The following is a 27,622-nucleotide window of genomic DNA, read 5'->3' as shown; positions in this document are numbered from 1 at the left end:
GTTGCTAGCAAAGATACCACAGCCTATAAAATGTGTACATGTAGATTACGGTTTTACTATTTTACATAATAAAGCTCAGGTAATTTATTTTTGCATGCACAAAAGTACAAGCAGGTCCTTTCTAGCTAATAGTGTTTTGGAAAGCAAAAATACAGCGTTTTTCTTAAGACTTTGTATTACTTACTGAGAAATAAGATGAGGTCTGCAGCTTATGTTCCAAACAGCAGTGCAGCTCATTTATTTCACTTAATTAGTGCAAAGAGTCTGCACATTGCTGTCTTTGGGCAGTGGCGGATTCTCTTAGTTATGGTCAACACAACACACCATCCCACATAACAGAGGGCTTCTCCAGGTGCTCACAGCCAGTGCTGTTAGATAGGGTTAGCACTGTAATAAAGGATATTTGGAAGAGGGAAGGCTGAAGGAGATGCCTTGCTGCTAGGTGTCTATGATAGGTGTCCTGCTTTCCTGCACAAGAATGGTAGGTACCATCAGGTACTATAGCTTCTTGGTAGCTTGCTTTGGCAGGATGTTCAGGTGGGTTGTAGGTGAGACAGCCTTCGAGGCTATTGCATGCAGCTAGAGTGATGTACCTGGTAGTGAGCTTCTGGGTGGAGGATGCTCAAGGATGCTCCCCTGACAGTTGAGGGTCTGGTCCATAGTAATTTGCAATAAACCTTTAGTTTTACTGCTGCTAACTCTATTCCTCATAGCCAAATTTATAAGCTGGGTTTGAAGTGTGTTGTATATATGCATCTGTTTGTGTCTTCAGGGAGAGCTATTAATGCTCTTTGTGTTTTATATTCAGATTTTTCCCTTACATATTTCTTGAACATAAACCAGTGACTGCTAGTATAGTAAAAGTAAGAATAGAAGCTCCTGGTAACACTGAAGCGTTGGATACTCTATTAGGAGGACATGCATATACCCATGAAAGACTAGACACACATTTCACTTGTGCTGAGCCTCTATAGAGCTGAGTTTTCCTGAGGTGAAAGATATTTATAGTGTATTGAAATGTGACATTTCTAAGCTCTGTGGAAAATCAGGACTGTGGGTCAGAAGGTGAAGCAATTATTTGTGAATGTTACTGCAGGCATATTAGCTTCCTTTCACATACTAAGAAAATAGAAGTGATACCTTGTGAGATTTAGATTTAGTTTCCAAAGGCATATGTTAAGATCTAAGAATGTTAAAAATTACTCTTTAGATCTAGATGCTTTGAATAAGAGCTTTGGACTACTTAGGGTACCCAAATAGCATGCTTTCCCCTCCCGTTTGCCTGCCTGTGCTGTTAACAGGTGGCGCTTCATCATGAAAGAAGTAAAAAAGCCTATAACCATTAGGTACAAAAACCCTCTGAAGCCTCACACCTGACTGTTATACATGAGCTGGTTCCATTCATTTTTGTGTAATGCTCATATTAATGTTTCACAGAGCAAGTCATATATATTTTTAATATGTATCTGGTGTTGCTGCAAATTTAAGGCACGTTTAACATGGTTTGCATTGCATCTGTGGAGGCTAGGCCCCGTGCTATATTTTGTCAACAGTTTACTGTAATAACTCAATTCTCATTAATTTTTTTGAGGAATTAAATGGCTTAAATGTAGTTTAAAAATACACCAGGAGCTGATAGAAAAATATTTAATTTTCCTTCATTTCAGCATGCTTTGTCTTTTGAACCTAATAGAAAATGAAAAACTGATTCTACTAAAGGACAAAAAGAACGATGTTCTGATTTAAAGAGCATGGTAGGCAGCAATGTAGTTGTAATGTGTGTGAGAAAGCAGGAGCTATGAAGGGACATAATGACAAAATTGAGCTTTTCATTAAGGTGGAGGTTCATTCTCTGGGTTTTCTACCAACCGTTTATGTGTCTCCAGGTGTGTAATCTAAGTAGAGGGCCTGTGTGGCTGGGAGATTTTAGGTTTATTAAGTAGAGCCTTTGGGAACTGCTGCCGCTTCACCTTTTCCTCAGAGGCATTTTGCCTCTCTGACAGCCGCCCTGGGCAGAGACTGGCCCCTCCGTCAGGTTGTCCACAGCCAGTTCAGAGGTGTTTTTTGGCAAGCCAGTTTCTTGGCCGGCCAAGCCTCTGCAAGCCAGCAGAGGAAATTTCCTTAGCGTTGCCTTCAGCACCCTGGCCCTCTCAGTTCACTTGCCAGTCTCCTCAGCTCAGCGCGAGGAGGGTTCGCCAAAGAGGGTACGTGTTTGGTGCTATGGCAGAAGTGCTGCCCTGCCCGCCCCTAGCCGGAGCACTTCAGGAGGAAGCTGTCTGCCTGCGAGCGGCACCGCCATTCCCCGTCCTGACAGGTTCCTGTGAGAGCTTTCTCAGACCTAGGGCAGGTTACATGCAATGCCTGTCTCATATGTTTTCTCTTGTATTGTCTGCTGAACCACTCAGACCACAGCATGGCTTGGCTGAATTACCTGGACACTAAAACAGTACTTTTAATATGGCAGAATGCAGATTTTATTATCTGTTTTCCTAGGGGATGAATGTGGTGAAAAAAGGAAAATAATCCTCATACGTTCTTTTTGGAGATTATGTGTGTGCGAGTGATTGCTTGTTTCTAAGTAACGCTTGTGCCTTCGAAACCCTGAACCGGTTCACCCAGGGATTCCTGACTCCTGACGGGGTTGCTGAGACGTCCCACTGGCTGACTGACACTTCTGCAAATGCCTTGCAAGCTTGCCCACCACCTGGATTTCCCCACTTTAAATTATGAACTAGATTTGGTTACCAAGGCAACTGTGTTCACTGACCTATGATATTCTCTTGAAAACACTTTTTAAATTAAATTTACTGACACCTGAACACATTTAAGCCTTTACTCTGTGGAGGTTAAGTGCACATCTAGTATCAACAAAGATGGTATCATTTATGTACACAGAAGTTGAATTAGTCTTTTCTTTCTTCCTTTTTTTTTTTCATTTTCTGTATCTCATATATTGAAATTCTTATATCTCTCCCTCCCAATGTCATCTCTCACTGCCAAAATATAAATGTAAAATGCTTACATGCTCCCTTACACTTGGGCTGCACTGCTGGATGCCTGGAAAGTACTATTTCTGCCTCTGCTTGCATTCTTAGCACTCTCAAGCATAGAGACACCTCTGTAAAATATGAGACAAACCCAATCTGAAGCACAGAGAGTAAAATTTGGAGCAAAATGGCACAAAACTTGGTATACAGAAACTGTGTAAAAATTGGGCAGTGTCTGTGTACCTCAATTTTATAAATAGGTTTAAAAACAGTTCAGATCCAGTGTTCCATTTTTTGCGTTGCAGCAAACTCAGAGGTTAGTTTAAAATGAAAAAAAGTGTTTTAGTGAACCAGAGTGATGGACGAAAACTAAAGTTAAGATACTGTCACAGTTGCTGATTTGTAGTACAAGTCTAGTTGTGTGTCTCAGACATTTCAAGAATACCCTGCTCAGCCATCAGCTTTCCCAGAATAGAAATCCTTAACCACGTCCCCTTGGGTTTGAAGTTTTGTCTACAGCTTCCCTCAGTATGGTGTGAGCACTCAAAATACTGTGTATTCAGAAAGAATTATTTCAGATAAAACTTATCTTAAAACAGTGAGCTTAGTTCATCAACACCAGCCTGCACCTCCACTGACTTTATTCATGCTTGTTCCTATATTCTCTGTACTGTGCCAAAATAGTTCCAGCTGCTTCTTCCTATCTCCCCTCTGACTGTTCTCACCCATCCCTGTTCCTCAATATAGGGAGCCATACACTGTTGTTTTTAATTCTGCATTAAAATTGTATTGTTTCAGTTGTGGCAACCTGCACTGGAATCAGTCCCCTTTCCTTCCACCCTTTCTAAAGACAGCGATGGAGAACTTCCTTTTTTAACCCATTCAGACAGTTTCTGTTACCCTCTGTGTATAACAGACGTATAATTGTAATACTTTTTGGGTACTCTACAATGCCATAAAATACATGACAATTCAATTTAAGAATCTTCTAAATTTCTTTGATTCTGTAGCTGTGCTATGCACAGAGAGGTTTCATAAAAGTAAACGAAGAACCCGTTGACTTTCAGTTCTGTGTGGCCTTTCAGCTCCCTTGCTCTCCATGTGACTTAAGTGCTACTTAGGAAGGGTTCATCCATGCTGAAAGCAGATACCAGTCCATACACCCTGCTGCTCTGTGCTGTGAGGCCAGGCTTTGGTGAAGGCAGCCCAGCTGAAGCAGAAATATGAAGCTGTGGACGTTTGTTAACCAATGATATATCTGGGCTCTGTGAAACCAGATTCAGCCTTAGAGCTGCTGAATGTGTATGTCAAAACCTTATTTATTGATGCTCTTTTGTTACCTTCAGTCAGGGATTGATTGCCCCTTAGCTGGTAGAAGAGTGAATAACATTGAGGATGAGAAGCAGTGTTGGTTAATGGGTCCTGTTAGCAAATCTTGCTGTGTTTCAGAAATTTGAACATTTTTCTGCTCTATTTGTAAGTGTTCCATTTCTTACATCAGACGTGGCTGATGTTGAACACTATTATTTGCTTTCAGTTTATTTGGCCTAGAAGACTTCCATGACAATTGTGCTTTCTCTTTTTTCCTTTCTTCTTTTTCTTCTTTTTTTTTTTTCTTTTTTTTCTTTTTCTTTTTTTTTTATTTTTTATTATATACCTTGCTGTTACCACTCCTGGGAAATGGTTTTTTTAGGACATGTTGAGTTCATGTCCCCAAAGACCAGAACATCATCCCTGTTAAGCTAGAACATTGCACTGCTTTCCTTCAACATGATTGTTTTGTTGGAAACTAGGGAAGAAAAAAATATAAAGCTTTTCTTTTGTAAGCCTCAGACATGCAAACATTCGTGTGTTTGCTTTACATTAAGCCTATGGGCAGTGTTTGAGATTCTAATTTATTAAATACATACTTCGTAGTAAAGGATAATTCTGAAGGTAACTACATATATAGCTTTACTTTGTGGCAATTCCTTCCAGAGCTCTTCAAATTCTGTTTTACGTGATAGAATATCTCCTACTATTTGTTTGGCCTTATTCTAGGCTGAGCTCACCATTACTTGTAAATGGTTAAACAGAGGAGAGTTGTTACATGTGATTCAATTTTACAGGAATTCAAAATTGTTTTGTGAGTCTCATATGCAATGTAGATGTTTGGTGGTTAGAGAGTATGTACAGGGCTTCCTCATAGCATGCATTCTTTTGATTATTAATGTCTTTAGAAGTAGGTAGGAAGAATTGCTTCCCACAGCTTCAAATACATTCCTTCCTGAAGAAAGGTGGATGCCAGGGGGAGCTGTTTGAGGATGAAGGTGACTGTGCAGGTGCTTTCACTGAGGAAGAGCAAACAGTTCTATTTGAAGCTAACAGAATATTTGCCTGTGTAGCTGCTTAACATTTGGGAACAAAAATGGAACAAAGTAGTGTGTGTTATGAATAACAAAGCAAGTCAAAGTAGGTGTTTAGAAAAGGAATAGTGCAATCACACTAATATCTTCAGTAGCTCCTACTAACTGACAAATGCTAAAGGCAGTAAAGGCTTCCAGGGTGGTATGGTGTTTAGCATCTTTAGGGTGAAAGCAGTTCTCTTACTTCAACACTGCATCTGTATAGTGTCATGAAACAAATAGGAAAAAAAGAAGAAACTTCGCATTTGCCATAAAAGTGTATTATATGAGGGATTACACTTCCTGGAAATTTTTCTTTTGGTTACAAAAACAGATATTTCTGTAAATTTCCCATGGTCCTGGAGCACCTGATTAGTGCTTGTGTAATTAGACACCGTTATATTATTCCAGCAATGTTGTCTTCCCCTGAAGACTTCTGCGCAGAATCTTTTGTATAAGTAGTAGGTAAAAACATCCTGAATTTTAGCTTGGAACCAAATTATTATTACTCAATATTAGTTCTGTGTATCTATGCTTGTCCAACGTTGTCTTAAGCTCATCTGATGAGAGAACTAGCCTATGTGTATGTTGCATTTGCTGCATACTATGTTTTAGAGCTCTACACATGGCACATCTTCCTATCAAACTTCTGGATACTGACTATTTCCAAACTGTACCAGTTCACAGCAGTTACCTGGTTAGTATAATGCCATGTTCTTTGGTGTCACACATAGAGGGATTTTCTCTAACAGCAGCTGTCTTTCTATATCATAATACAAGGCTGAATCTTTTTTGTGCACTAGGGGTTGCACACAGTGGCAATTAAGACAGATACTGATGCCATCTTGGCAGAGCTGTTCCAAATGTTTCTTTTTAGGTAAGTGTCCTTAAGGTCCAGCCCCTGTGAAGGGAAGGGGGAGAGAGGGTAAGGACTGAAAGACCAAATGTATGGGAGCCCCAAATAAATACAACTTAAAGCGTAAAAGCTTTCCAATTTCTTCTCAGATTGTGAACGTGTCACGGTTAGTTGGTGTTGATAACCCTGTGGAGCTGATCTATTTTGTGGAGGACCAAGATGGAGAGAGACTCAGTGCTCTGAAGTGCTCAGACCTGATGAACAGAGTTGATATCCAGCGGGCTGCAATCATCCTTGGATACCGCATTGAAGGCACCGTTGCACAGCGTAAGCCCTATCAAATCCACACTGATGCCAGCAAAGAGAAAGGGTGGCATTAGCTTTGGAGATCACGGCACTGCACAGTGCCCACTGTTGCAGTGTTTTGTTCTTGGGATGCTGCAATTTTGACACTCCTGAGGAAATTAATTTTAGCACTCTTGCAGTGAGCTATGTGGTGTTGCTTTGCTTCTTGGAAGACTCTGCGGAGCTTGGAACTGTAACAGGTTCCTTAAGTGCAAGCCTCACTGCATTCACTTTAGTGCTTGTGCTAGAAAAATACTGGCTAGGTAGATATATTCTTGCTGTTTTCATGTCTCTCTGCTAGTCCAATATTTCTTTACAGCTTATCTTGCCCAGGAGCTTGCACAAAACTCACGATTGTGGGATGGGAGGGCATCAGAATGAAACGGGTGTTTCCTTTAGCTAAGTAATGCAGTAAGGAGAGAGACAGAAGACCTACTCAAAAATACCATGTTACGATTAGGAAAGAAACTTGAAAATATCTTAAAACAGTAACAGACATGCATATGATCTACAGAATACCTCATGGATATGAATGCTTAACAACCTTTTCTGTTTTCTGTGCAATATGGAGGCATGAGTTACATTGTACCACAGGGTATTTTGCCAATAGAACTAGCACGTGTCTGATTTTTTAAAATTCTCTGCAGAAAGAAAAGAAAGAGAAGAGTAATAATGGGACCATCTGGCTGTGTTTCTAAATTTTGTTCCTCATTAAATCAGTAGTTTAAAGATAGGTCAGTAGCTCATATACATCTGCTTAATATCTGTAAATGGACTGTAATATTGGTTAGACTGACATGCAGAAAAGTTGCAAGAATAAATTCCATTTACAAAAAATTGTAAGTGTTGAACAAACTTCATTAAATGTTTATAGCTTATTCTGCATGTTGAAACTTTGACATGTCATTGGAGAAAGTTCTTTTAAGAGGCATAGAATGGTAGAAACTTGTTAAAATGTTTCTTTTTATTGGAAGGAACTATACAAAAAAAGGTGGTTTTTATTACAAAATGGAATGTCATAAATGGGCTGTCAGATATATAAAACAAGAATTATAATTTCATTTAATATCTAGATTTATAATTAGAATGGCTATTAATTATATATAAAAATAAGATTGCATAGAGGTACTGCTTTTAATTTGAAAACATTATTTTAAGAAAGTGCATCAGTTTGGTAAGAAACGTATTACTGCTGTGGGTTTTAGTTCCACATAAAACCACTATGCAAAATAGAGCAAATGCAAGTTTTGTTGATTATTCCAGTTTACTTTTTATATGCATGACTGGCTTGATTATGCTTTCCAGTCGTTTGTTTCTTCTGTGTGGGGCTAAAGGATCTCACACACTGACAAAGAAACAGAGAAAGGGAAAAAAGCAACTAAAATTACAGAACCTGTATACGTTAGGGAGGAGGGTCTCATTGATTTTGAATTGACTGTGATAATTGATGGGGAAGGTAACAAAATATATTATGTATAACTAGAGAGGCAGCTGATAATACTGCTTCAAGCACGATGCAGGCAATAAGGTTGGAAAGTCCTCCTCACCTTCGTTAGTGGTAAGTCATTTTTCTGGACCCATTTCACTATGTCAGCTCAGTTTTGGGTTACAGAATGACATGGCAGAAGTATATTTTCATTAGTAGTGTAAGCACGGGTCTTCAGAAGGTAGGCCAGGACAATCGATCACCTGCCCCATGCTTCCTGAGCGTGACATGAATTAACTTATAAGTGGTGTGATGTTTCCTGTGCGGCTGGTTTCTGATAAATTCTTTAACTACCATTTATGAGAAGATAAAAATACGTAACCTTGAGGTGTCCTTGTTTAAAGATATCTAACCACATAAAATTGCTGTCTTCCTTTTAACTTCACAGCTGTGGAGAAGGTGAAGGAGTCCACCTCAGAGTCACAGAATAGCAACCTATGGATCATTGTTGGTGTGGCAGTCCCAGTTGCTGTGGTGCTCCTGATCGTTATTATTTTATACTGGAAACTTTGTCGAACAGACAAACTGGAGTTTCAGCCAGACACAATGAGCAACATTCAGCAGCGCCAGAAGGTAAAAGGGAAAGCTGTGCTGAGAGGAGTTTGGGTATTCTAAGCGTAAATGAATGTGAGAGTCGAGGGAACACCTAGCATCCTTAAATAGCATGTGGAGAAACAGTTTCAGAGCATTCCGGTTTAAAGAAAAAAAAAAAAAGTCAAATGATAGTTGAAGTCGAGAATCCCATAGTGTTTTATTTGTTCTTCTAGGTATATGATACTGCATTAGCTAGATACATCCTTCTGAAATGTGGTCACTGAATCTGAAAGGAACCTTTCTTTATCACTTCATTTCGAGGCTTTGGCTGGGACTGAATAAGAGGAAATATACTGTTTAATCACTGACCTTGTTTTCTACAGAGGGCTGAATTTTTCTTTGGAGAGCTTCTGCTAAACTAATTTGACAGCTAAACCACACTATCCGTTATACCTCACGCTGTAACTAGAATTTGCTAGAGCCTATCCTTGCTGTTCTGTGTTCTGCTGGGGCTCTTGTGTCACAGTTGTGAGGGCCTGTGGCAGACTAGGACTTTAATTAGTGGATCTGCATGAGACTGCATGGGTGAAGCATGCTGGCTGGAGTGCTGGAGGACTGGGTTAGGATGGTGAGAAATTCAGTGTACTGTCTTTTTCCTGCCCAAGACTGTAATGAAAAAATATATAGTCCAGGATTTTCACAAAGGATGTATTCAATAAAAAGAGTGGAAAAGTGACTAAAGGGTTACAAATTACACTTTTCCTTTCTACAACTGAAGAGAACCGGTCTGTGTGTCAGAGATGCTTATTACTGACTATACTTTCAGAGGCATTATTAAAGGCAAAATAATCTGTGCTAATCCTCTGGTACTGTAGTCATGTTCTTGTACTGTCACCTCATGTTCAGTCATACAGTTTTCTCCATAACCAGTCTCGTCTGTACACCATGCTCTCTTTCAAGATAATTAATGATGTGAAAGATGAGAGAAGCGTAAAGCGGTTGCACTTCCAAAGCAGTCAGAACAAATCAATAGTAACTTCCACTTGTCTTGCCACTGCAGACTGAGTGGCAGAATAGAGGTCGGCAACAAGTGGTACCCTTTGATGAACTTCACCCCTGGTACCTTGTTTCACCTGTGCTGTGGTAATATGTAACACAGATTTTGATTGAAGGAGTTCCCCACAGTAGTTTCAGCTAATTTGAGAAGGGTCATACAAAAAAGGCAAAAGGGGATCATTACCCTTGGTACACTGTTTCATCACATACATTTTCAGTAACTCTGCTGTCACAAGCTTTTTGTAAGAAAGCATTTGGGTTGGGTTGACTGTAAGGCCAGAAACATCTTTCAGTTTTGCTTTCTTCTGGGAAAATGGCTCGGTTGTTTTTCTCTACTGCTTCCACACTATTCTTCATTTTAATCATTCATGAGTCAGAAGCCTTGAACTTGTTTGTATGCAAGTCTCATTTCAGTTCGCCAGGAGAGCCTGCCAATTTGCCTTCTTTAGGGAAGTCACTGTAAGCGTACTAGAAAGAACCAGTAAGGACATCTAGTCCAATGCTTGTGCCAATGGATGGCTCATACGTTAATACTGAATGAGGTAAAGCAATAAAAAGTGTCTTAAATTTTTATCACTTAGCACATTAAGCAATTAGCAGAATCTACTTTGAAAACCATTTTCCTTCTTTGCCCAAGATCCAGAACTAAACTAGTACTCTTGGCTTCCTTAGCAGCAGGCTGTCTTTGGGCTTTCTTCATGTCTTCAAACAGTGAGTTGGAATTCCAGGTCAGAATAGGGCTTATTTAACAAGCACTAAAGACCCCTGTACAGTCACAACAGCATACAAATGGTATGGGACATTTGGTCTGGTACTGCCTTTTAAGATTGTGGGTTTTATACTTCTAATTATTGTAAATGCAAAAAAAAAAGATCAAAGGAGTGAAATCATGTGGTCAGGGATTTAGGTATGTAAATAAACTCAATTTAAAAATTGACTCAGGCTCCCCTTTCCTCACCACATGCAAAATTATTTCCGCTCCCTCTTTACAGAGCTTGATTTTGGTACCAAAGGGAAGTGAAGGCCTGCATTCCATCTGTAGATGGAAGGATATTTAGGTTAAAGATCTGGGGCTTTCTCTTGGAATCAATATTTCATTGGTAAAAACGGTAAAGATGCATTTATAGTACTAGCTCTTCTCACTTCCATTAATCTTTAAAAACATTTTCTTTTAGTGTCAATAAGGACATGGAATGTATAAATATCAAAGTATTGCATTAACATATGCATGGCATATCCATACTGGAAACAGAAAACAATTCTTTTCAACCATGTAATAAGTCTACAGTGTGTTTTGCACTTGAAAACCTGTGTTGGTTGGAAGATAAGAAACTGAGACGCCCTTTTCTTGTTCAGATGAAATAGGATATCATACTGCACTGGTGGAATTCCAGAGGTATCACCAGTCTTTTTTTCCAGTGTGTTTAATTAGCCATTTTAACATAGCAGATCGGTGGGCAGCATAATAATCTGCTAGAGTTCACAGTAGCAGCTGATAGCGAATTATGTCACCTGTGACTTAAAAACCCTGGAACAAGGTTGGGTGTGGGGTGAGGGGAAAGCCTGTTTGCTTCACGCTGCTGAGGAAAGACTTTGCCACTAAAAGGCTGGTTCCTTGACACATCAAGAGAGCAAACTTCTGGAATGTCCAGTAATGTAGATTACATGAGTAAGACATAAGTTTTGCAGGAGCTTTTTATTCTCGGTTTAGAGTCTCTTTTACAAATTTGCATTCCTCTCTTCAGAGAGATGCTTTAAAGACGATACAAACTTCTCTTTCTTCCTTCCTTTCACTTAATCACTTCATTCTGGTTTTAAACTCCTGCTTTTTTCTGAAATATTTTGATATGCACTCAGACATTATAATTACTTAAGTTTTAATTTCAATCTTCTGTATGTAAAGGTTTACTTTTATGGAGTAGGTATGATTTCTGTGTTCCTATGACCACCATTAAAAGTCAGTGACAACCCTCACAGTCTATATTCTGGTGAAGCAGACTGGTACTATTATCTGTTGATAATAAGACTGTACATGCCTTTTGGGTGTGCAGGCATAGCTGTGCTGAAAAGTACTCAGATCCTGCTGTGACAAACCCACGGAAGCAGCCAAGATTGCATTATGTGCCATAGGAGCCCTGAAGCTGGGCTTTGGTTCAGATTGGCTGCTGTGGTGGGTTAGTGCCAGGTGCCCACCAAAGCTGCTCTATCGCTCCCCCTCCTCAGCTGGACAGGGGAGAGAAAATGTAACGAAAGGCTCGTGGGTCAAGATAAGGACAGGGAGAGATCGCTGTCACAGACAAAACAGACTTGACTTGAGGAGATTAGCTTAATTTATTAACAATCAAAGCAGAGTAGGATATGAGAAATAAAACCAAATCTTAAAACACCTTTTCCCTACCCCTCCCTTCTTCCTGAGCTAAACTTTACTCCCCATTTTCTCTACCTTCTCCCCCACAGCGGCACAGGGGGGCAGAGAATGGGGGTTGTGGTCAGTTCATCACACATTATTTGTGCAGCTCCTTCCTCCTGAGGGGGAGGTCTCCTCACACTCTTCCCCTGCTCCAGTGTGGGGTCCCTCCCACACGAGACAGTCCTCCATGACAGTCTCCAATGTGGGTTGTTCCCACAGGCTACAGGTCTTCATGAACTGTTCCAGCATGGGTCCCTTCCATGGGGTGCAGGCCTTCAGGAACAGCCTGCTCCAGCATGGTTCTCCTGCGGGGTCACAAGTCCTGCCAGGAAACCTGCTCCAGCGTGGGCACCACTCTCCTCGGGTCCACAGGCTCAGCCAGGAGCCTGCTCCAGCACAGGTTTCCCATGGGGTCACAGCCTCCTTCAGGCATCCACCTGCTCCATTGTGGGGTCCTCCACAGGCTGCAGGTGGATATCTGCTCCATCATTAACCTCCATGGGCTGCAGGGGATCAGCCTGCCTCACCGTGGCCTTCATCAGAGGCTGCAGGGGAATCTCTGCTCTGGTCCCTGGAGCACTTCCTCCCCCTCCTTCTTCACTGACCTTGGTGTCTGCAGAGTTGTTCCTCTTGCATATTCTCACTCCTCTCTCCAGCTGCAAGTGCACAGGTTTTATTTTTTTGTTCCCCCTTCTTAAATATGTTATTCCAGAGGTGCTACTGCCATCGCTGATGGGCTCGACCTTGGCTGGCAGCAGGTCTGCCTTGGAGCCGGTTGGCATTGGCTATATCAGATGTAGGGGAAGCTTCTAGCAGCTTCTCACAGAAGACACCCCTGTAGCCCCCCGCCTCCCCCCCCCCCCCCCCCCCCCCCCCAACCTTGCCACGCAAACCCAACAAACAGCTGCTTGTCCCCTCCCTTAAGGCCAGGTCACTCTCAAAGATAATGTAGATAATAGCAAAGATGATGTTTCTTCTAGGTGATGACATATTCAGCGAAGGCCTGTTCTGCAGATTGGGCATACCATGCCACTCTGTAAGTTTCTGTTCTCTCCATCTCTTCATCACAGGATCAGTGTCTTGCAGACAGGATGGCATAAGGTCCTTCTTAAAAAGGCTCTTAATGTTATCTTCTGCAAAGGATATATAGAGAGCATGAACTCAAACAATACTAAGGGATTTTTTACTTCTGGATAGTCCCAGAAGTCTGTTACTTAAGTGAGTATAAACATAAATACATAAGAAAGAAAACTTTTGTGGGAACTGATGCTAGCAAAACCAGAATCAAAGATAAAGTAATAAAAAAAAAAAAGGACCTCAAAGAGACTCTGATTAGCTAATCCATCCCTCTGCCTCAAAGCAGGATTAACAATACCTAAAAAATATTAGGTTACCTTTTTTATTCTGGAGATTAGATGGGAAAACAAGCCTAGATCAAAGTTATTTGGACCCTTTTTAAACTGGGAGCTAAGAAAGCAGGTCAGAGCAGTGAATTTCTATGCAAGATTCATTGGCCTGTGCAAGGATAATTCTTTTCAAGATATGGAACTAAGATATTTAAAGGGCACATCAAGTATTCATGACTTGTTCTGTAAGATGTAGCATCCTACTGGAAATTCACCTTGATGTGATCTGGGTTGTTGTGCTGGATGAAGACGTCTTTGCCTTTGGAAGTAAAACGATGCATAAGTGGCGTTTTTAAATTACAGGATTCCCTCTCTTGCCATTGCCTGTATTCACCTTGACATCATCCCAACCTGAGATTTTTTTTTTCCTGCAAAGAAGCTTTGCCTTTTGTGAGGAATTGAATTTTTACCATGGGTTATTTTTCTTCTTAATGAAAAAATGGATAAATGTCTTTAATGCCCAAACCATCATTCTGCTCTGTAGTAGACCACTGACATTCTTGTGTGAAAATGCTGTCAACCCCTTTCCTCTTCCCCAGAGCAAAAAAAAAATATCCTACATACTCTCTGTAACACAAGCAGAGTTGGCAGTTTTATTTTTTTATGAACATCCAAAAATTAAAACAGAGCCTGTTTCACTAGGGATTTCACTTTCTCCGCTGGGTACAAGCATTTGGAGAAAAAATGTCAAATCTTTTGCTAGGACTTTTCAGAGGTAGCTTCAGCTCTAGACAGTTATTCACGGAAAGGCTCCCTGCCCTAATGACAAGAATCTCACACCTGTGGACAAGCTCATTGATGGTTTATTTAGGTGGTCTTGGATGTTCTCCTGTAAGTGCTGGACATGCTGAAGTCATAACTTGGACTGAGTTGCTTACTCAGCTTCTGTTTTTTCCAAGGCCACATTCTAAAACCCTAGGTGGGGAAAAGTCTACTTCTCTAGCCAGCAGTCACTCCTCTCTGGGGCCTGCTGCATGCCACTATGGTTCTTAAAGGCTGAACACATCTCTCCAGTTCAGTGCCCCTCCTGTGTGTCCACGTGTGGGAGAGCTGAGGTGGCTCAGTCCCCATGAAGCCTAGGACAAAGCATACAGAACCCCACCTTCTCCTTGAGCAGTAGCACAGGCAGTGTTAGAGATGGAGGGCTGCCAATTTGCATCATGTGCCAGCAAACCTCAGCTAGTGTGTCGTTACCTGGGGACCGTTACCAGCCCTTGCGTGTCTACTCTAATCTGTGCTGCTTCTGACAGCCAGCCAGACCTCCGTGTGTCACTCACAGTTACAGGTAATGAGTCATGCATTCTGCAAGATGTCTGAGAGAGGCTTGTGTGGATTTTTATTTTTCCCCCCAAGCAGGGAGATCTGATATCCGAATCTCATGTGTCAGGTATAACTTTACACCACTGAATTGAGAGTTTTGCTTATTATTGTGTATTCCGTAGACTACCCCTTGGATGTTCCCAGGATCAGAGAGGCCGACCCTGCTGGAGGCTAAATACTAGGCTTCTGCTCTTGGTATAAAGAATTCTTGTGATGTTTTGACATCCTGTAATGCTTTTGTTCATCTGTATAATGTAGAGGTAACAGCTCTGCATTGCAGAATAATTCCAGTCAAAAGAGGTTCATGTTAAGAAAAGCCGCTGACACTAATCTTAGAAAAACTATTTGAAAACTGACATGAGTTTCTGCAAGAGATTTCTGTCTGTGCCTACTGTTTGCGTAACAAATTATCATTCATTTCTAATAGCAACCTGAACTAACTATCCAAAATGTTGTCTCTTTGGAATTGGCATATAGGTTCTGCTGCTTCAGAGTCAATAGCTGGATTCTGACAAGGAACACAGTATTCAACACCTTAATTACTTCTCAACAGTACGTTTCTCTGATGGCATTTCCTCCGCAAGAGCTCTTTTGTGGGAACTCTTCTCCTGTAATAAGGATTAACTATTGACAAATTGTAGAAAGAAAATACCACACCTAGATATACTGCGTTTAGCGATAGATATAAAAAGTAAAAAGACTCCATTTGCTTTTTTACAGACATTTGAGTGGCTGTCTTGAGGTCAGACCAAAAGACCAGCTAGCCCAGGTGCCGAAAGCAAAAGCTTATAGAAGGGGAGAAGAACAGGGCAAGTATGTGATGCTTTGCCTTGGGTAACTCGTTCAACCTCCAGTTATTTGTGGCTAAGGGACTTTCTCTAGAAGTTTAGCAATCTACAACAGATTTCTCTTCCATGAACTTGTCTAGTCCTTCTAAACCCATCTGAGCTGCTGATGTGGATTTCCACAGCATGTTATACAAAGAACCATTTCATCTTGCTCTTATCCTGCCACCTCCTTGTTTTCTGTGATGCTTCCTAGTCCTTGTATTGGAGAGGACAGTGAATGCCTGATTCCTAGGCAGTCCTGACTTTACAGATCTCTGTCATATCGCCATCTCCATCATCTCTTTTTCCAGACAAAAGAGGCCCAATTTCCTTATCCATTTTTTTGAATTGTCCTTTGAACCAACTGCTAGCCTTTGAAAGGGCTAGAACATTTTGTAGTTCTTTTCTATCCTTTTTGACAGGGTGAGACTAGAACTGCGTATGCTGTTCAAAGTGTAGGTGTCCCATGGATTTATAGAGTGACATTTATATAGTGTCTACTTCTGAAAAGGAGTTGAACAAAAAGAATCCATTTTCAAAATACGGATAAACTTTATACCGTCCTAAACATAATAGACCACTGAGACTCTTAGATTAATACTGGGGAAATAAATTCTGTCTTTCCTAACAAAAGATGATAAAGACTTTACTGCAGAATTTAGCTATTTTGGGAACAAGGAAATGGGCCAATACCAAATCATTGTTGCCTAAGGTTTTAATGGTGCTACTCGCTTGTCAGCTTCATTTCAGCAAGAGAATATTTCTGCAGTATATATGAATGTACTTTCTTTCTGTGTGTGTTAAACCCTTTTAATATATATAATGTGTTTGAGTCACTAAGCCTAATAAAATACCAGCACAAAAATAAATGAAAATTGCTGATCTATGCTCTACCTTAAGCCTGTTAGCACTTTTCCCATCGTTTGCAGAGAGGAAGTGTTCCTGTTGTGTATGTGCTCTGTCCAGATGGTGAGAGCCATGTTATGAATGTATTCTGTCGCTTCACAAGTTGAGAAGGGAATTTCCTTAATTTATACTTCATTTTGATGTGTTGTACCACCGCTCTTAGAGGTGCAGTTGATCTCAGGTTATATATGTGGCCTTGGAGGAGTAATTGTTTGACATAACTTATGGACAAAAGACTGGCGGAACTGCAACACAGCAGTGACCTGTCGGTCCTATAAAGTTGGTGATCTTTTTCTAACTTACTCCTGACACTTTCATCCAACCAGTGTGCAAAGGAACCTCACCAAACTGTGGTTAAGAGAGTATCCACCCTGCGGCGTTTCTGTCTGAGAAGGAAGGCTAAAACTGTGTGTGATTCAGACACAAAATTCTGCCTGTTATAGCAGTTATCCCAGCAGCCTGTGGGCATAGATGTACTCAGAGTTATGGGCTTTCAACAACATGATCCCTCTTGTATTTTGTGAAATTTACTGAGCTGTCATGGTAATATTAGTGTGGCAGGAAGAAATGCACAAAGGAGAAGAGGGATGATGAAAATCTGCGAGAAGAATCTGTCTTAAGAAAATATTTCAGAACAGGTGTCTTGAGAATTCCAGGCTTTATAAAGTTTTGTAAGTTTGGGGTTTTTTTTCTTTGTTTTTAATCCTACTCCAGAAGCAAAATTCCTGAGGCGGTATTTTTTTGTGGGATTCCTACTTTACTTACTATTTGTGTGGCGGTAAGCAGTAAACCACCGTTCTGATTTTTCAGAGGAGGGAAGGAGGACCAGAGGCTGTACACTAGCTTGTTCTGGTTTTCCATGCCAGCCCTGGCTATACTGTACATTACTTTTCCCCGGTTTGATGGTAGAAAGCCATGCAAGTATAACCATGTTTCTTCTCCACAAGGACATATTTGCTCAACTGCTTTACCTATTGCCAGTAATGGTGATAGTTGACAGAAGTGCTGTTGTGATGATAAATGAGATGTAATTTGTATGAAGAGATACTTGGTCCAGGATGAGAAAATGGGCAGTAATTTGTACATACAACCCCTTTTTTGTCCTTCAGATCACAAAATCCTGCTTCTTTTTGAGATGTCATGGAGGGTACGGGCTGTAACACAGCCATAATGCAAAGGTGATGGCATCCCACCTAAGAGGCTGTGTAATGAACTGTCATTGCACATACACTTCTTTTTCCATACATACAGAGTTATCAAGTGAAGGTATTTAAAAAGAATTAGAGACCTTTTTTGTTTTGGTGCTTAAAAACATTTCCTAAAACAGCAGCAGTGAAGGATCCCTCTGCATATTTCTCCATGATGCTTAGTTTGCTGGGGGTTTTTTTGTTGTTGTTGTGTGTTGGTTTGGTTGTGTTGTTTTGTTTTGTTTTGTTTGTTAAAGTAGGCCAGGGAGGAGCTTTTGCTGATGGCGTAAGTTGGTTGCATCTAATCCCATTTCATAGTGAAATTGCGTCAATGGCACAAAAAACCCATAAGAAATACAAATGGGTCTGTCTTCTTATTATTATGTATTATGAGGGAGGCTATGGGGATGGAACTTTGCTTCTATGTGATCTTCTAATATGCTTTTTTCATCAACAAAACTTTCTTATGTCTTAAGTCAGATATACATAGTTGTTATTGAATTGCATGTAAAACTTGTATGTGTACTTTACAGGCAGTCCTTGGCTATGATCCCAAAGGGTTTTATGTTGAAGAAGAGTAATGTAAACAAAACTACAGAGGGTATACTTCTGTGCATAAGGGGTGGGGACGATATCAGAATGAGCTGAATAGAAAATGAGACTGAGAAAGGTGACTATGACTCAGTACTTCTAAATTCTTATTTATCAGTAGGTGTGTTAAATATCTCATGGGACAGCAACTGCAAACAATATGGGTGAATGATCCTTGTGGGAGGAAGAAGTAGCCAACATCTTGGATGGGATTGTAGAAGTGTGGTGAAAACAAGTTAAAATTGTAGAAGGATGGTGAAAAATATGAGTTAAAGTTAAGACCACCCTAGCATGCACACTGGCAACTACAAATAATTGTCCTTACTGGTGCATCATGAGAGTGGTGCAGTGAATTCACATTACCCTGTGCTATGGTGCCCTGGGAATACAGGGGAGAGTTTGGTGGTGTGAATCTTAGATTGTCAAAGGCAGTTTGTGATGTTTAATAGCTTTAAGCTATCCTAAATCAGACTGGCTTACATCTTCAACTCATATTAATTTTAAGGACACTGATTCTTATTGCCTTGCTGCATTTAAGCTAGTAGACTTGAAAACTTTTTTTTTTTCCTTTCTGTAAAGTTTCTTTATTCTGTCATTTTTGTAGCATTCCATGTGCTAGCATGTTAGTAAGGTCATATGTCAGCAGGACTTCTTTACAGGGATTCCTGTCCTCTTCATAGATTATGTACCAACACTAAAGTATTATTTTTTTAAACCATGCTTAGCTCCTTTGTTTCCTTAGAAATGTATTTTAACAGCCTCTGCTCAATGCATCTAGCTCTACAAGGAACAAGGCAAGACTGTGGTATGAAATCAATAGAAAATTCTCTTAATACATTGTTCTTCATATTACGTGCAAATTCAAGTGCTGCTTGTAGGTACTACAGGAAGAATACTGAGTAAGTGTATTTCTTCTCTCCTGCTTTCTGCTGAAGTTATTCATTGACCTGTGTGTGCAGTATTTGCTTTCTTGAGAAAACAGATTGTTGACATTCCTGGTGTGTCTCTGCATCTAGCAAAACAATATAGTAGCAACCATGTTACAATTCTGTGACTTGAACAGTACTGAAACTGTTAGCTGCTTTCATGGAATAAGTCTTGACGGAGGTCTCACAGACTTTGTATGCTTCTGCAGAAATTATTTGATTTTTCTACGAATTGAACTTCAAATATTTTTTTTTCATTCAGTATGTAACAATAGAATTAAAGCACTGTCTTATTGTGACAGTGTCTTACCTATGTGACAATGACTTACTAATTTTAAATCATCTTCCCCTTAGATTTCAGCAGGTTCTGCATTTATATAATAATACAACGCCTTATGAATGTGGTGGCTTAGACTTCATTTTGGTGGTAAGGTTCAGAATAGTTTTATCTTTTCCCTTTCACAAATATATAAAGATAAAACAAATTAAAACCTTCTCTAACAACATATATTTAAAACAAGGGATCTTTGCTAATACTGATTTTGTGCACTCTTAGATCAAGGCTCTTGAGGCTGATAAAAAGAGGCTCATTTTAAGCACCTGAACAGGTAGCGGTATCAGCACAAATGCGCTCTTAAAAAGAGAGTGTATTCTGTCCTGCGTGGTGGTTAATTTATGAGTAGTAGATGACCGATACACACATGGTATTCTGACTACCTGTCCTCAGATGAGCAGAAGTCATTCAATCTGTTACACTGTATAACTTGATACAAAGGAAAAGAAGAATGTGGCAGGTGGCACACAGAAATTCATAAGAAAATCTAGGAAACCTCTTCAGTCTGGAACAAGACCGTTCATTCTGCTGAGTATTGGTGGTCTGACCATCTAGTCTTGTAGAAAGCAGAGTTGTGTTTCCGTGTCCTTCAGGCACTTTTCACTGAAAACGTAGGTTTTGGTTATCATCAGTTCTCAGTTAAAGTCATAATGTTGCCGTGGTTTAAGTGGTGAGGTATCAGAAGTGTAGATTTTTATTTGGGTCCCTTTCAACCTGGGATTCTGTGATTCTGTGAAAACTAAGTGGGCTTCTGTCAACATTGTTTCTGCAGTAGTAATCATTAGTATTTCTATTTTTCAGATAATTAGTATTCTTTTTTATAAGTTGCTTTATCAGGTTTTTTGTTGAGGACCATCTTTTCGTATTCAGTCAGGTATCACGTTTTATATATGTATTTTCACATTATATTTTTCTGTCATGTTCATTCATATGCACACACACATATACACACATGCATACAGTCTCTCATACTCTTCATATATTGGCTGGAGCTGGTAGTGACAACTTTAGCTTTTTTACCGGGAGATATCTAGAAATGTTATTAATTGCCTGTACAGAACTTTGCAAGATTTGAATCATTCAGGCCAAAGTTCTCCATTCAACAGAGAGGGGCAAGGGGGTGGGATAGAGAGACTGGTTCCGCCTGGCAAGGAAGAGTAAGACCAGATGAGGAGTTTACCTGAGTGCAACTTTAGGAAAATAGAGCCACAGGTTCTGCAGTGCCTGAGGTAAGTGCTTCTTGAGGCCTGGGATGGTGATGCCCGAGACTTGCCAGACCTCTGTTACCAGCAAGTGTCCGTGAAATCCATCGACAAAGTCTCAGCCACCCTAGCTGCAGATGTGCATAAAACAACACGTCTTTTACCTTCCTACATCCCCTCCTTCTTTCACAACATGCTTTGCCGGCTTCTGCATGAAATGAGGTGGGTATCCTGGTTCTACAAATAACATTCTTGTATTCTGCCCAACTAATAGCAGAAGTCCCAGCTTGTGCCAAGGATCCAGCAGGGTGGGAGAGAGCAAAAGGGTTCCTATGGAAGAAATAAATTTATGACTTTGTGACTCAAGACTCTATTGCAATGCCTCTGCGTGAGAGGATCCAGTTGTGATTGTTCATTCGGTCTTAACTGTGCCATTTCTTATAATGTGAGTGCTTGTCTTTGCAATACTAACAGTCTCTTAATTCAGCTTATGTGTGGTCTGTCTGCAGATAAACATTTGTGCGTACATATGCTGTGGTATATGTACATGTACACATAAATATATCTGTTTCTGTAACTGTGCTTAGATGAAATGTTATGTTAGACTGCAGCTAGGAATAAGACTGTTCAAAGACTCAAAAGTTTATATTTTTGTATGTTGCTTCACTCCCCAGAGGGTTTACAAACCCAGTACGCTAGAGATAACTCTTAAGGTATGTTGCAAGGCATGCTTCAGACATGCAGCAATCTTAATAAAACCATACTAGTAATTCCAGTATTCCTAGTATGTTTGTCTCCTTAGTTGTCCTTGCCCACCCCACCCGTCACACTACTCAAAAAGGAGTAGTAACTTTCCAGGTCAAGTCAAGGGTGCTTAGGAGAGGGTAGAGCACCACCAGGTGTTTTTGTGAAATAGTTGTGCCCAGCGTATGGTGAAGACTCTCATCTGTGGAGCAAAGAGGGCTGGGGGCAAGGGAAGGGAATGTAGTGACATAGAGGAAATGATCATGAGGGATGAGCGGCAGGGCTGTATAGGCATGAGGGTGGAGTCCGAAAGGGTTACAAGAATGGAAACACCTGAAGGGGTTCAAAGGAAGAGTGTCGCACACAGGAATATCTTCAAAAAGAGTAGACATAATGTCAAACAGATCAGAGGTGGAGTAACTAAGAGGTCTTTCGGTAATCAAAGTGCTGCAAGCTGGCATGGTAATTCTGAGACCAGGAGTGAAAAGTTCTTCTGCAGGAGTATTTGGGGAGGGGAGGGGGAGAGAAAGCATGGAGTTTTGGGGTGGTTTTTTTAGGTGAGCAAGGTCCTGAAGACAATGTTTCAGCTGTGAAGGGGCGGGGGGGAATTTCAGGAGGGGTTCACTACTAGGTGGCTATGACTCAAAAAATGGAGAAACAGTTACATCTTTACCTGGTCTAGCTCAACAGTGCCTTTTTGAATCAGCGGTTGCAGTTGTTCACGTAAATTCAGTACTTGAATCACCCATAATGCTGAATTGAAGGGGCTGTTGTAAAGCCCAATAAAAATGGGAGTATAATGGAAGACATCCAGATCTGTTCCAATAATAAGCTTGCTCATTTTGTGAGAAATGAACGCTGAAACCTCAACCATTCAGAGTTATTGGATTTTAGAGGAGAGCTTTTATTGCCATCTACTGGTCCAAATAGTCAGTTTGCTCTACTACAACATCCTTTCTAAGAACCGTTTGGAAAATGTTTGCTTACTGAGAAAATATTTTGAAGTGATTGTTGCAGAATATTCCTTAGGCAAGCTTATCTTTGGCATGATATCAGACGAGTCTGTTGTAGTTAGCTATGGTGGCATGCCAAGCTTTATGAAAGGGGGTTCATTTAAACATCTGGAACCTGACGCACCCATAAACGCACTCCCAACACATGCTTCGCTTTGCAGGAAATCAGCTCTACACACACAGAGGGTTTTGTACATGTGCTGTGCAGTGAGTGTGTGTGCATGCACTTTGAAACTGGAGTTGTCAACATTTCTTTCTTCTTTTGACTTCCAAACTACATAAAATTGAGTGGGACTTGAAGAAAAACTTTCTCTTAATTAGTTCTTCAGATTTTCTAATTACTCCAAAGGCCAAAAAAATCAGCAGGAGAGCTTGAAACTTGGAGGCTTGATTAAATTAAGTCAGAATCAAGTCATTGACAAGGTGACATTAGCTTTTTTTATAAATACAGTTATGGAAATGAAAGGCCCAGTTCTGTGTCTTTCTCAAGCAAGATGCCCATTAAATCCATAATTCCTTAATAAGAGCTCTAGGATAAGTATCTAATTTCTCTAAACTCCAAAGCCTTTTATATATTTTTCTGTCTGGTCAGTATGAAATTGCTAAGAGCTGCATTTTCAGTTCTTTTGTGCAGGCTTCCGTGCTGGCTGAAAAGTCACTGCTGGGCTGCCATATAACTCAGATCTGCAGAATATTTATCTTTCATCAGATGAACTAGATGTTTGTACAAGCACTCCCAGACTCCTGCGGGTTTAGGGAGCTCAAAATGAGGAAGATCAGCAGTAACATTATTCAAATGTTTTCAACTCGCTGTACTCATTTTGACTGAAAAAAAAAAATTGAAAGATGACCTGGCAGTGGAAACCATTTCAGTTAATACATAGGTGTCTACAGCCTCGTACCCACAAGTACACAAAAAGCTCTTCACACAATGATTAAATCTGAAGAAATATCTGGGGAAGATGTAGCAGCAACAGAAGGCTATTTTTTTAACTAGATTTGCTGATTTGGAGTCTTAAACTGTGTATCACATACTGAAGTAAGATGACAGAATTGTTGGGGTTTTATTTTTCTTTTCACTGCAGCTCTCATGTTCATGCCCGAGACTACCATAGCCTGACCATCCTCCTAGAGACCTTTGTTTGCAGATATTAACTACAGCCTTTGTACTCATTGTCACTCATGGTTCCTGGTTTTTGTCTTTGTTCTTCTCTCACAGCTACAAGCCCCCAGTGTGAAAGGCTTTGATTTTGCTAAGCAGCATCTGGGCCAGCACAATAAAGATGATGTCCTGATTATCCATGAGCCAGCTCCCTTACCGGGACCTATTAAGGATACTACCCCATCTGAAAATGGAGATGTGCCCAGCCCCAAATCCAAGACTTCCTCAAAGCCTTCAAAGACTGTTCGACACAGAGGGAGGTCAGTTCACAGAGATAAAACAAATTGTAGTAGATGATGGTTTATTAATGGCTGATGGTTACTGTAATTTTAGGGCTATTTCAGTGGGAAGAACTGTTCCAGAGCTCTGGGACTTGCATTTTCTAGTGGGGCATCAGAGTTACACCTCGCTACTCGTTAGTACAAGGTTGTGAGAATTTAGTGTCCATATTTCTCTTAAAGGCAACGTGCCCAGTTAAGAGGGGTATTCAAGATGCTACTAGGTTGGCTGGAGTCAGGTCACTCCTTGTGAGGTGGGAACACCAAGTGTATGTTTACTGATGCATTCTCTTTGTAGTGATCTCTAGCTACTAAGGCAACAGTTGGTTAAAAGCAAATGAAAACCATTGACGAATAGCAGTGTGTTTCAATAATATTAATAGTGATCAGTACATATATGATAAGTTGGAATTTCCAGAAATAAGCAGTATCTCCTTTTTCATTCAGGGAAGATGCATAAGTGGTTTTAATTACGGTTATCTGGTTGCTCTCATAGCAAACCAGCTTTGGTCAGGAAAAGGAGTGAGAATTTACAGCTGTGCAAGTGGAGAAGTGTCTGTCAACTTTCAGCAGTAATTTCCTAACCTTTTCCAATAATCAAATTATGTGAATGTGTCTTGCTGGACAGGATTGTGTTTGTAGCATAAGTGCTGTAACAGAGCTATGCAGTAAGGATCTGTGCATTAAAAAAAAAAAAAGGGGTGGGGGGTGGGGTGGGATAAGTGGGAAAGTAATAGGTGGGGGAAAAAATGGAGCCTGGGGAGAGGAGTGCTATGAGTCACAAACAGCTCCTCACTGCGGAGCTCCTCTGTGCTTCACTTTCCAATAATTCTTCTTCCTCTCCCTCCCTCTCGTATTTTTGCACTCCTCAGTCTCCAGCTGTGCATCCCCTGTGCTTTTACCTATGTGCTATTGCATGGTGGGAGAAAAAAAGCCAACAACCAAGGGCAGAGTTGAATGAGCTTAGAAAGAAAATAACGGTGGTTCTTCCTGAGCTGCAGGTATCTGTGACTTAGCTTGCTCCTCTGCTCAACCCTCTGTGCTTCCTCTAAAGGCCCAGTTGTCCTAAGACCCTTGCTTCATCTTTCCCACGTAGGCTTTGTACAGCTCAGTTTACACCTTTCCAGATGCTGAGCCTGTCTTTCTAACGCCCTATAGGCCTTGCAGATAGCAGACCTCTGCTAGGAGAGTGGAAGGTGGGCAAAATTGGAAAATAATGGAAGAAAAATTACCTAACTCGTTTTGGTATAGCTTAAATAAATTAATTTAATATAAATCGGAAGGACAAGTGTTTCTGCATTTCTTTTATAAAGGTCAGAACTGGCCTAAGACAGAGGTGATACTTAGGGAGAGGGGAAGGTATCTATATTCACATGCACAGGAGTATAAGAAAGATATTTAAACTTGAGGCTGTTACTGTATTTCATCTAGAATAATTCAGAAAATGAAGCAGGAAAAGTTTTCAGAAGCCAACATTTTGATGCTTCCCTTGAAGACAATAATGAATCATTGATCAAATTTGGAACAAGGATATTTCTTTTTTCATAGTATCTGAATTCAAACACTTCAAAGTGTTTTCAAGAGAATTTCCCTCCTCTCCCTCATCCTCCCTTAAGAGGAAATATCCCTTTAGGCCTAACTATGGAGATATTACCATCATCTCCCTAACATGGTGACATGCCCATGTCAGCTTGAGATTTAAAACATTTATTCCCCAAGGCCAAAGTTGAAATGTGAAATGATAGCATGGTGTGTTGTGTTGGTTTTAGCTGTTTTCTGTTTTGTGAGAAAATACAGAACTCTGTTCATCACAGTGTAATTCCGGACTGTATGTTGCATGCCAGGCAATGGAGTGGTGATGTGAGTACATGTTCTGTATCTGTAAAAAACAACAAACAAGAAAAACAACTGAGTTCAGAAAGCAGAGCATCTCTAGGCTCCAGCTGAGAGTTGGACCTGTCGTTTTGGCTTGAGAGGATACAACTGCATATTCCTCAGCACTTGTAAAGAATGACTGATGTTGACTCAGCACTATTAATGTTTCTATAGTTTTCTAAATGATAACTTAGATAGACTGAGGAAAGAGTAAGAAGGAATACAAAGCACAATGAGGTGAAACAATGTCAGTAGCAGATCTGAAAACAGAACTCCAGCCTTACACTCTGCTGAACCAAGACAAAGGTGATGGAGATGATAGCTCTGCCCACCCTCTCCACCTCAGAAAACAGGAAGAGATGCAATGGTGGAGATCTGCAAGCTCATTGAGAACCATTTCTCTTTTTTTCTCTGGTAATTTTTTTTTCCTTGAGATGTGACCTCTTAGTATTACAGTCCTACAGAAAAGAATGGAAGACAGAGTTCAATTAACAGTGCATTCTTCAGGGAGGATAAAAAGGGGAGTTGAATTCGGAACATTGCCTGCTGCAAGGACTAAGTTTAACTTGCAGCGAACTTGTCTGGCTGGGTATAGTTACCTTAGTCTGTGTGCTGTAGGCAGGTTGATGTTTAGCCAGGAGCCTCAGTAACTAGTTCAGATATCCACGTAGCCCAAGCGAATCTTGCACTTAACAAGGTTAATGCACAGACATGTGCACAATCTCAGTAATTAACTCCTTGCATGAATAGAATACAAATGTTCACAAGACAAAATGGTCACTAGAGACACTGTCACAAACGCTGATCCCATATGGAAAGACAGGCTTAGCTGGGCGTTGGTGTATGCCCTATATTTTTGCTATTTTTATATTATCTGAATGATTTTACAGTTGAAGTATTCTGTTGGGGGAAATCACAGTATTTCTTTATTTTTCTGTAATCGACCACAAAAATTATGAACACTGAGATTGTAATTTGTAGGTAACAGATGTTCTCAAGAGCCTCATGACTGCATGGGAATAACTACATAAAAGTAGCTTTTCTGAATGGCCCTACGTTTAACTAGTCAGGAAAATATTCACATGGACTTGTAGTGTTAGCAAGAGAATGACAAGTTAGCAAGTCTGAATATTAGACTAATTACCTCTATGGGTTTCTTATTTCTAATATAATTCTTTTCTGTCTGAAAAGTAAAATGCTACTTATGAACGCAGAGCTTCTTGAAGTGTATTTTAAAGGAAAGATTAGTTAATAATCATGTCACACGTGAATCCTGTTGCAGTCAGTTTTCACACGCAACAACAATAACATCATGGCAATGAATATCTAACTATGATAATTTATTATAAATTTATTTATAAACAGAGGAAAATATTAGCAGTCTTCACAAGATACTTTAGCACAGGATTCTTTGCATCTGGGAGCTGTGCCCCTTTGCAAACTTACATTACATGTTTGTTTTTTAATGTTTGTGGCAGAGTTTCACCATCAGATGCTGACTCCACAGCAAGTGAACAATCCAGTGGGAGAGAGACAGGAGAAGAATCTGCAAGACCGTCAACTGTTGCAAATGAAGGCAAACCACGCAGGGCAGTGAAAAAGGGTTCGTTACTTTTTTTTTTCCCCTTGTGTGCACTAGCAGTGCTTTACTCAGCCTGAAGAGCTACTCTAGTGCTATAACTTTTCTAAACTCATCATTGGTTGTTAATTTTTCTGGTTTGTGTCGCAGAAAATTTTCTTCCTCTCCTTTTTGGTTTAGTTTCTTCTGTTGAAACTGAGATCTATGCATTCCT

The 27,622-nt window shown here is 40.3% G+C and overlaps 1 protein-coding gene across 4 annotated transcripts in view; it reads left to right on the top strand.

Annotated features, from left to right (window-relative positions):
• KIAA1549 (KIAA1549 ortholog) overlaps positions 1 to 27,622 on the top strand; it is a 148,757-nt gene that overhangs the window by 96,073 nt on the left and 25,062 nt on the right. For all 4 annotated transcript variants that reach the window (XM_075074512.1, XM_075074496.1, XM_075074504.1 and 1 more), the window contains exons 9-12: positions 6,377 to 6,554; positions 8,447 to 8,631; positions 23,734 to 23,936; positions 27,308 to 27,432. In XM_075074512.1, the coding sequence (XP_074930613.1) occupies positions 6,377 to 6,554; positions 8,447 to 8,631; positions 23,734 to 23,936; positions 27,308 to 27,432 (691 nt within the window). The remainder of the gene's footprint in view (positions 1 to 6,376; positions 6,555 to 8,446; positions 8,632 to 23,733; positions 23,937 to 27,307; positions 27,433 to 27,622) is intronic.

This window comes from Phalacrocorax aristotelis, chromosome 1 (genome assembly GCF_949628215.1).
Source record: "Phalacrocorax aristotelis chromosome 1, bGulAri2.1, whole genome shotgun sequence".
Classification (NCBI taxonomy): Eukaryota; Metazoa; Chordata; class Aves; order Suliformes; family Phalacrocoracidae; genus Phalacrocorax; species Phalacrocorax aristotelis.
This window is presented reverse-complemented; position numbering and strand designations above follow the sequence as displayed.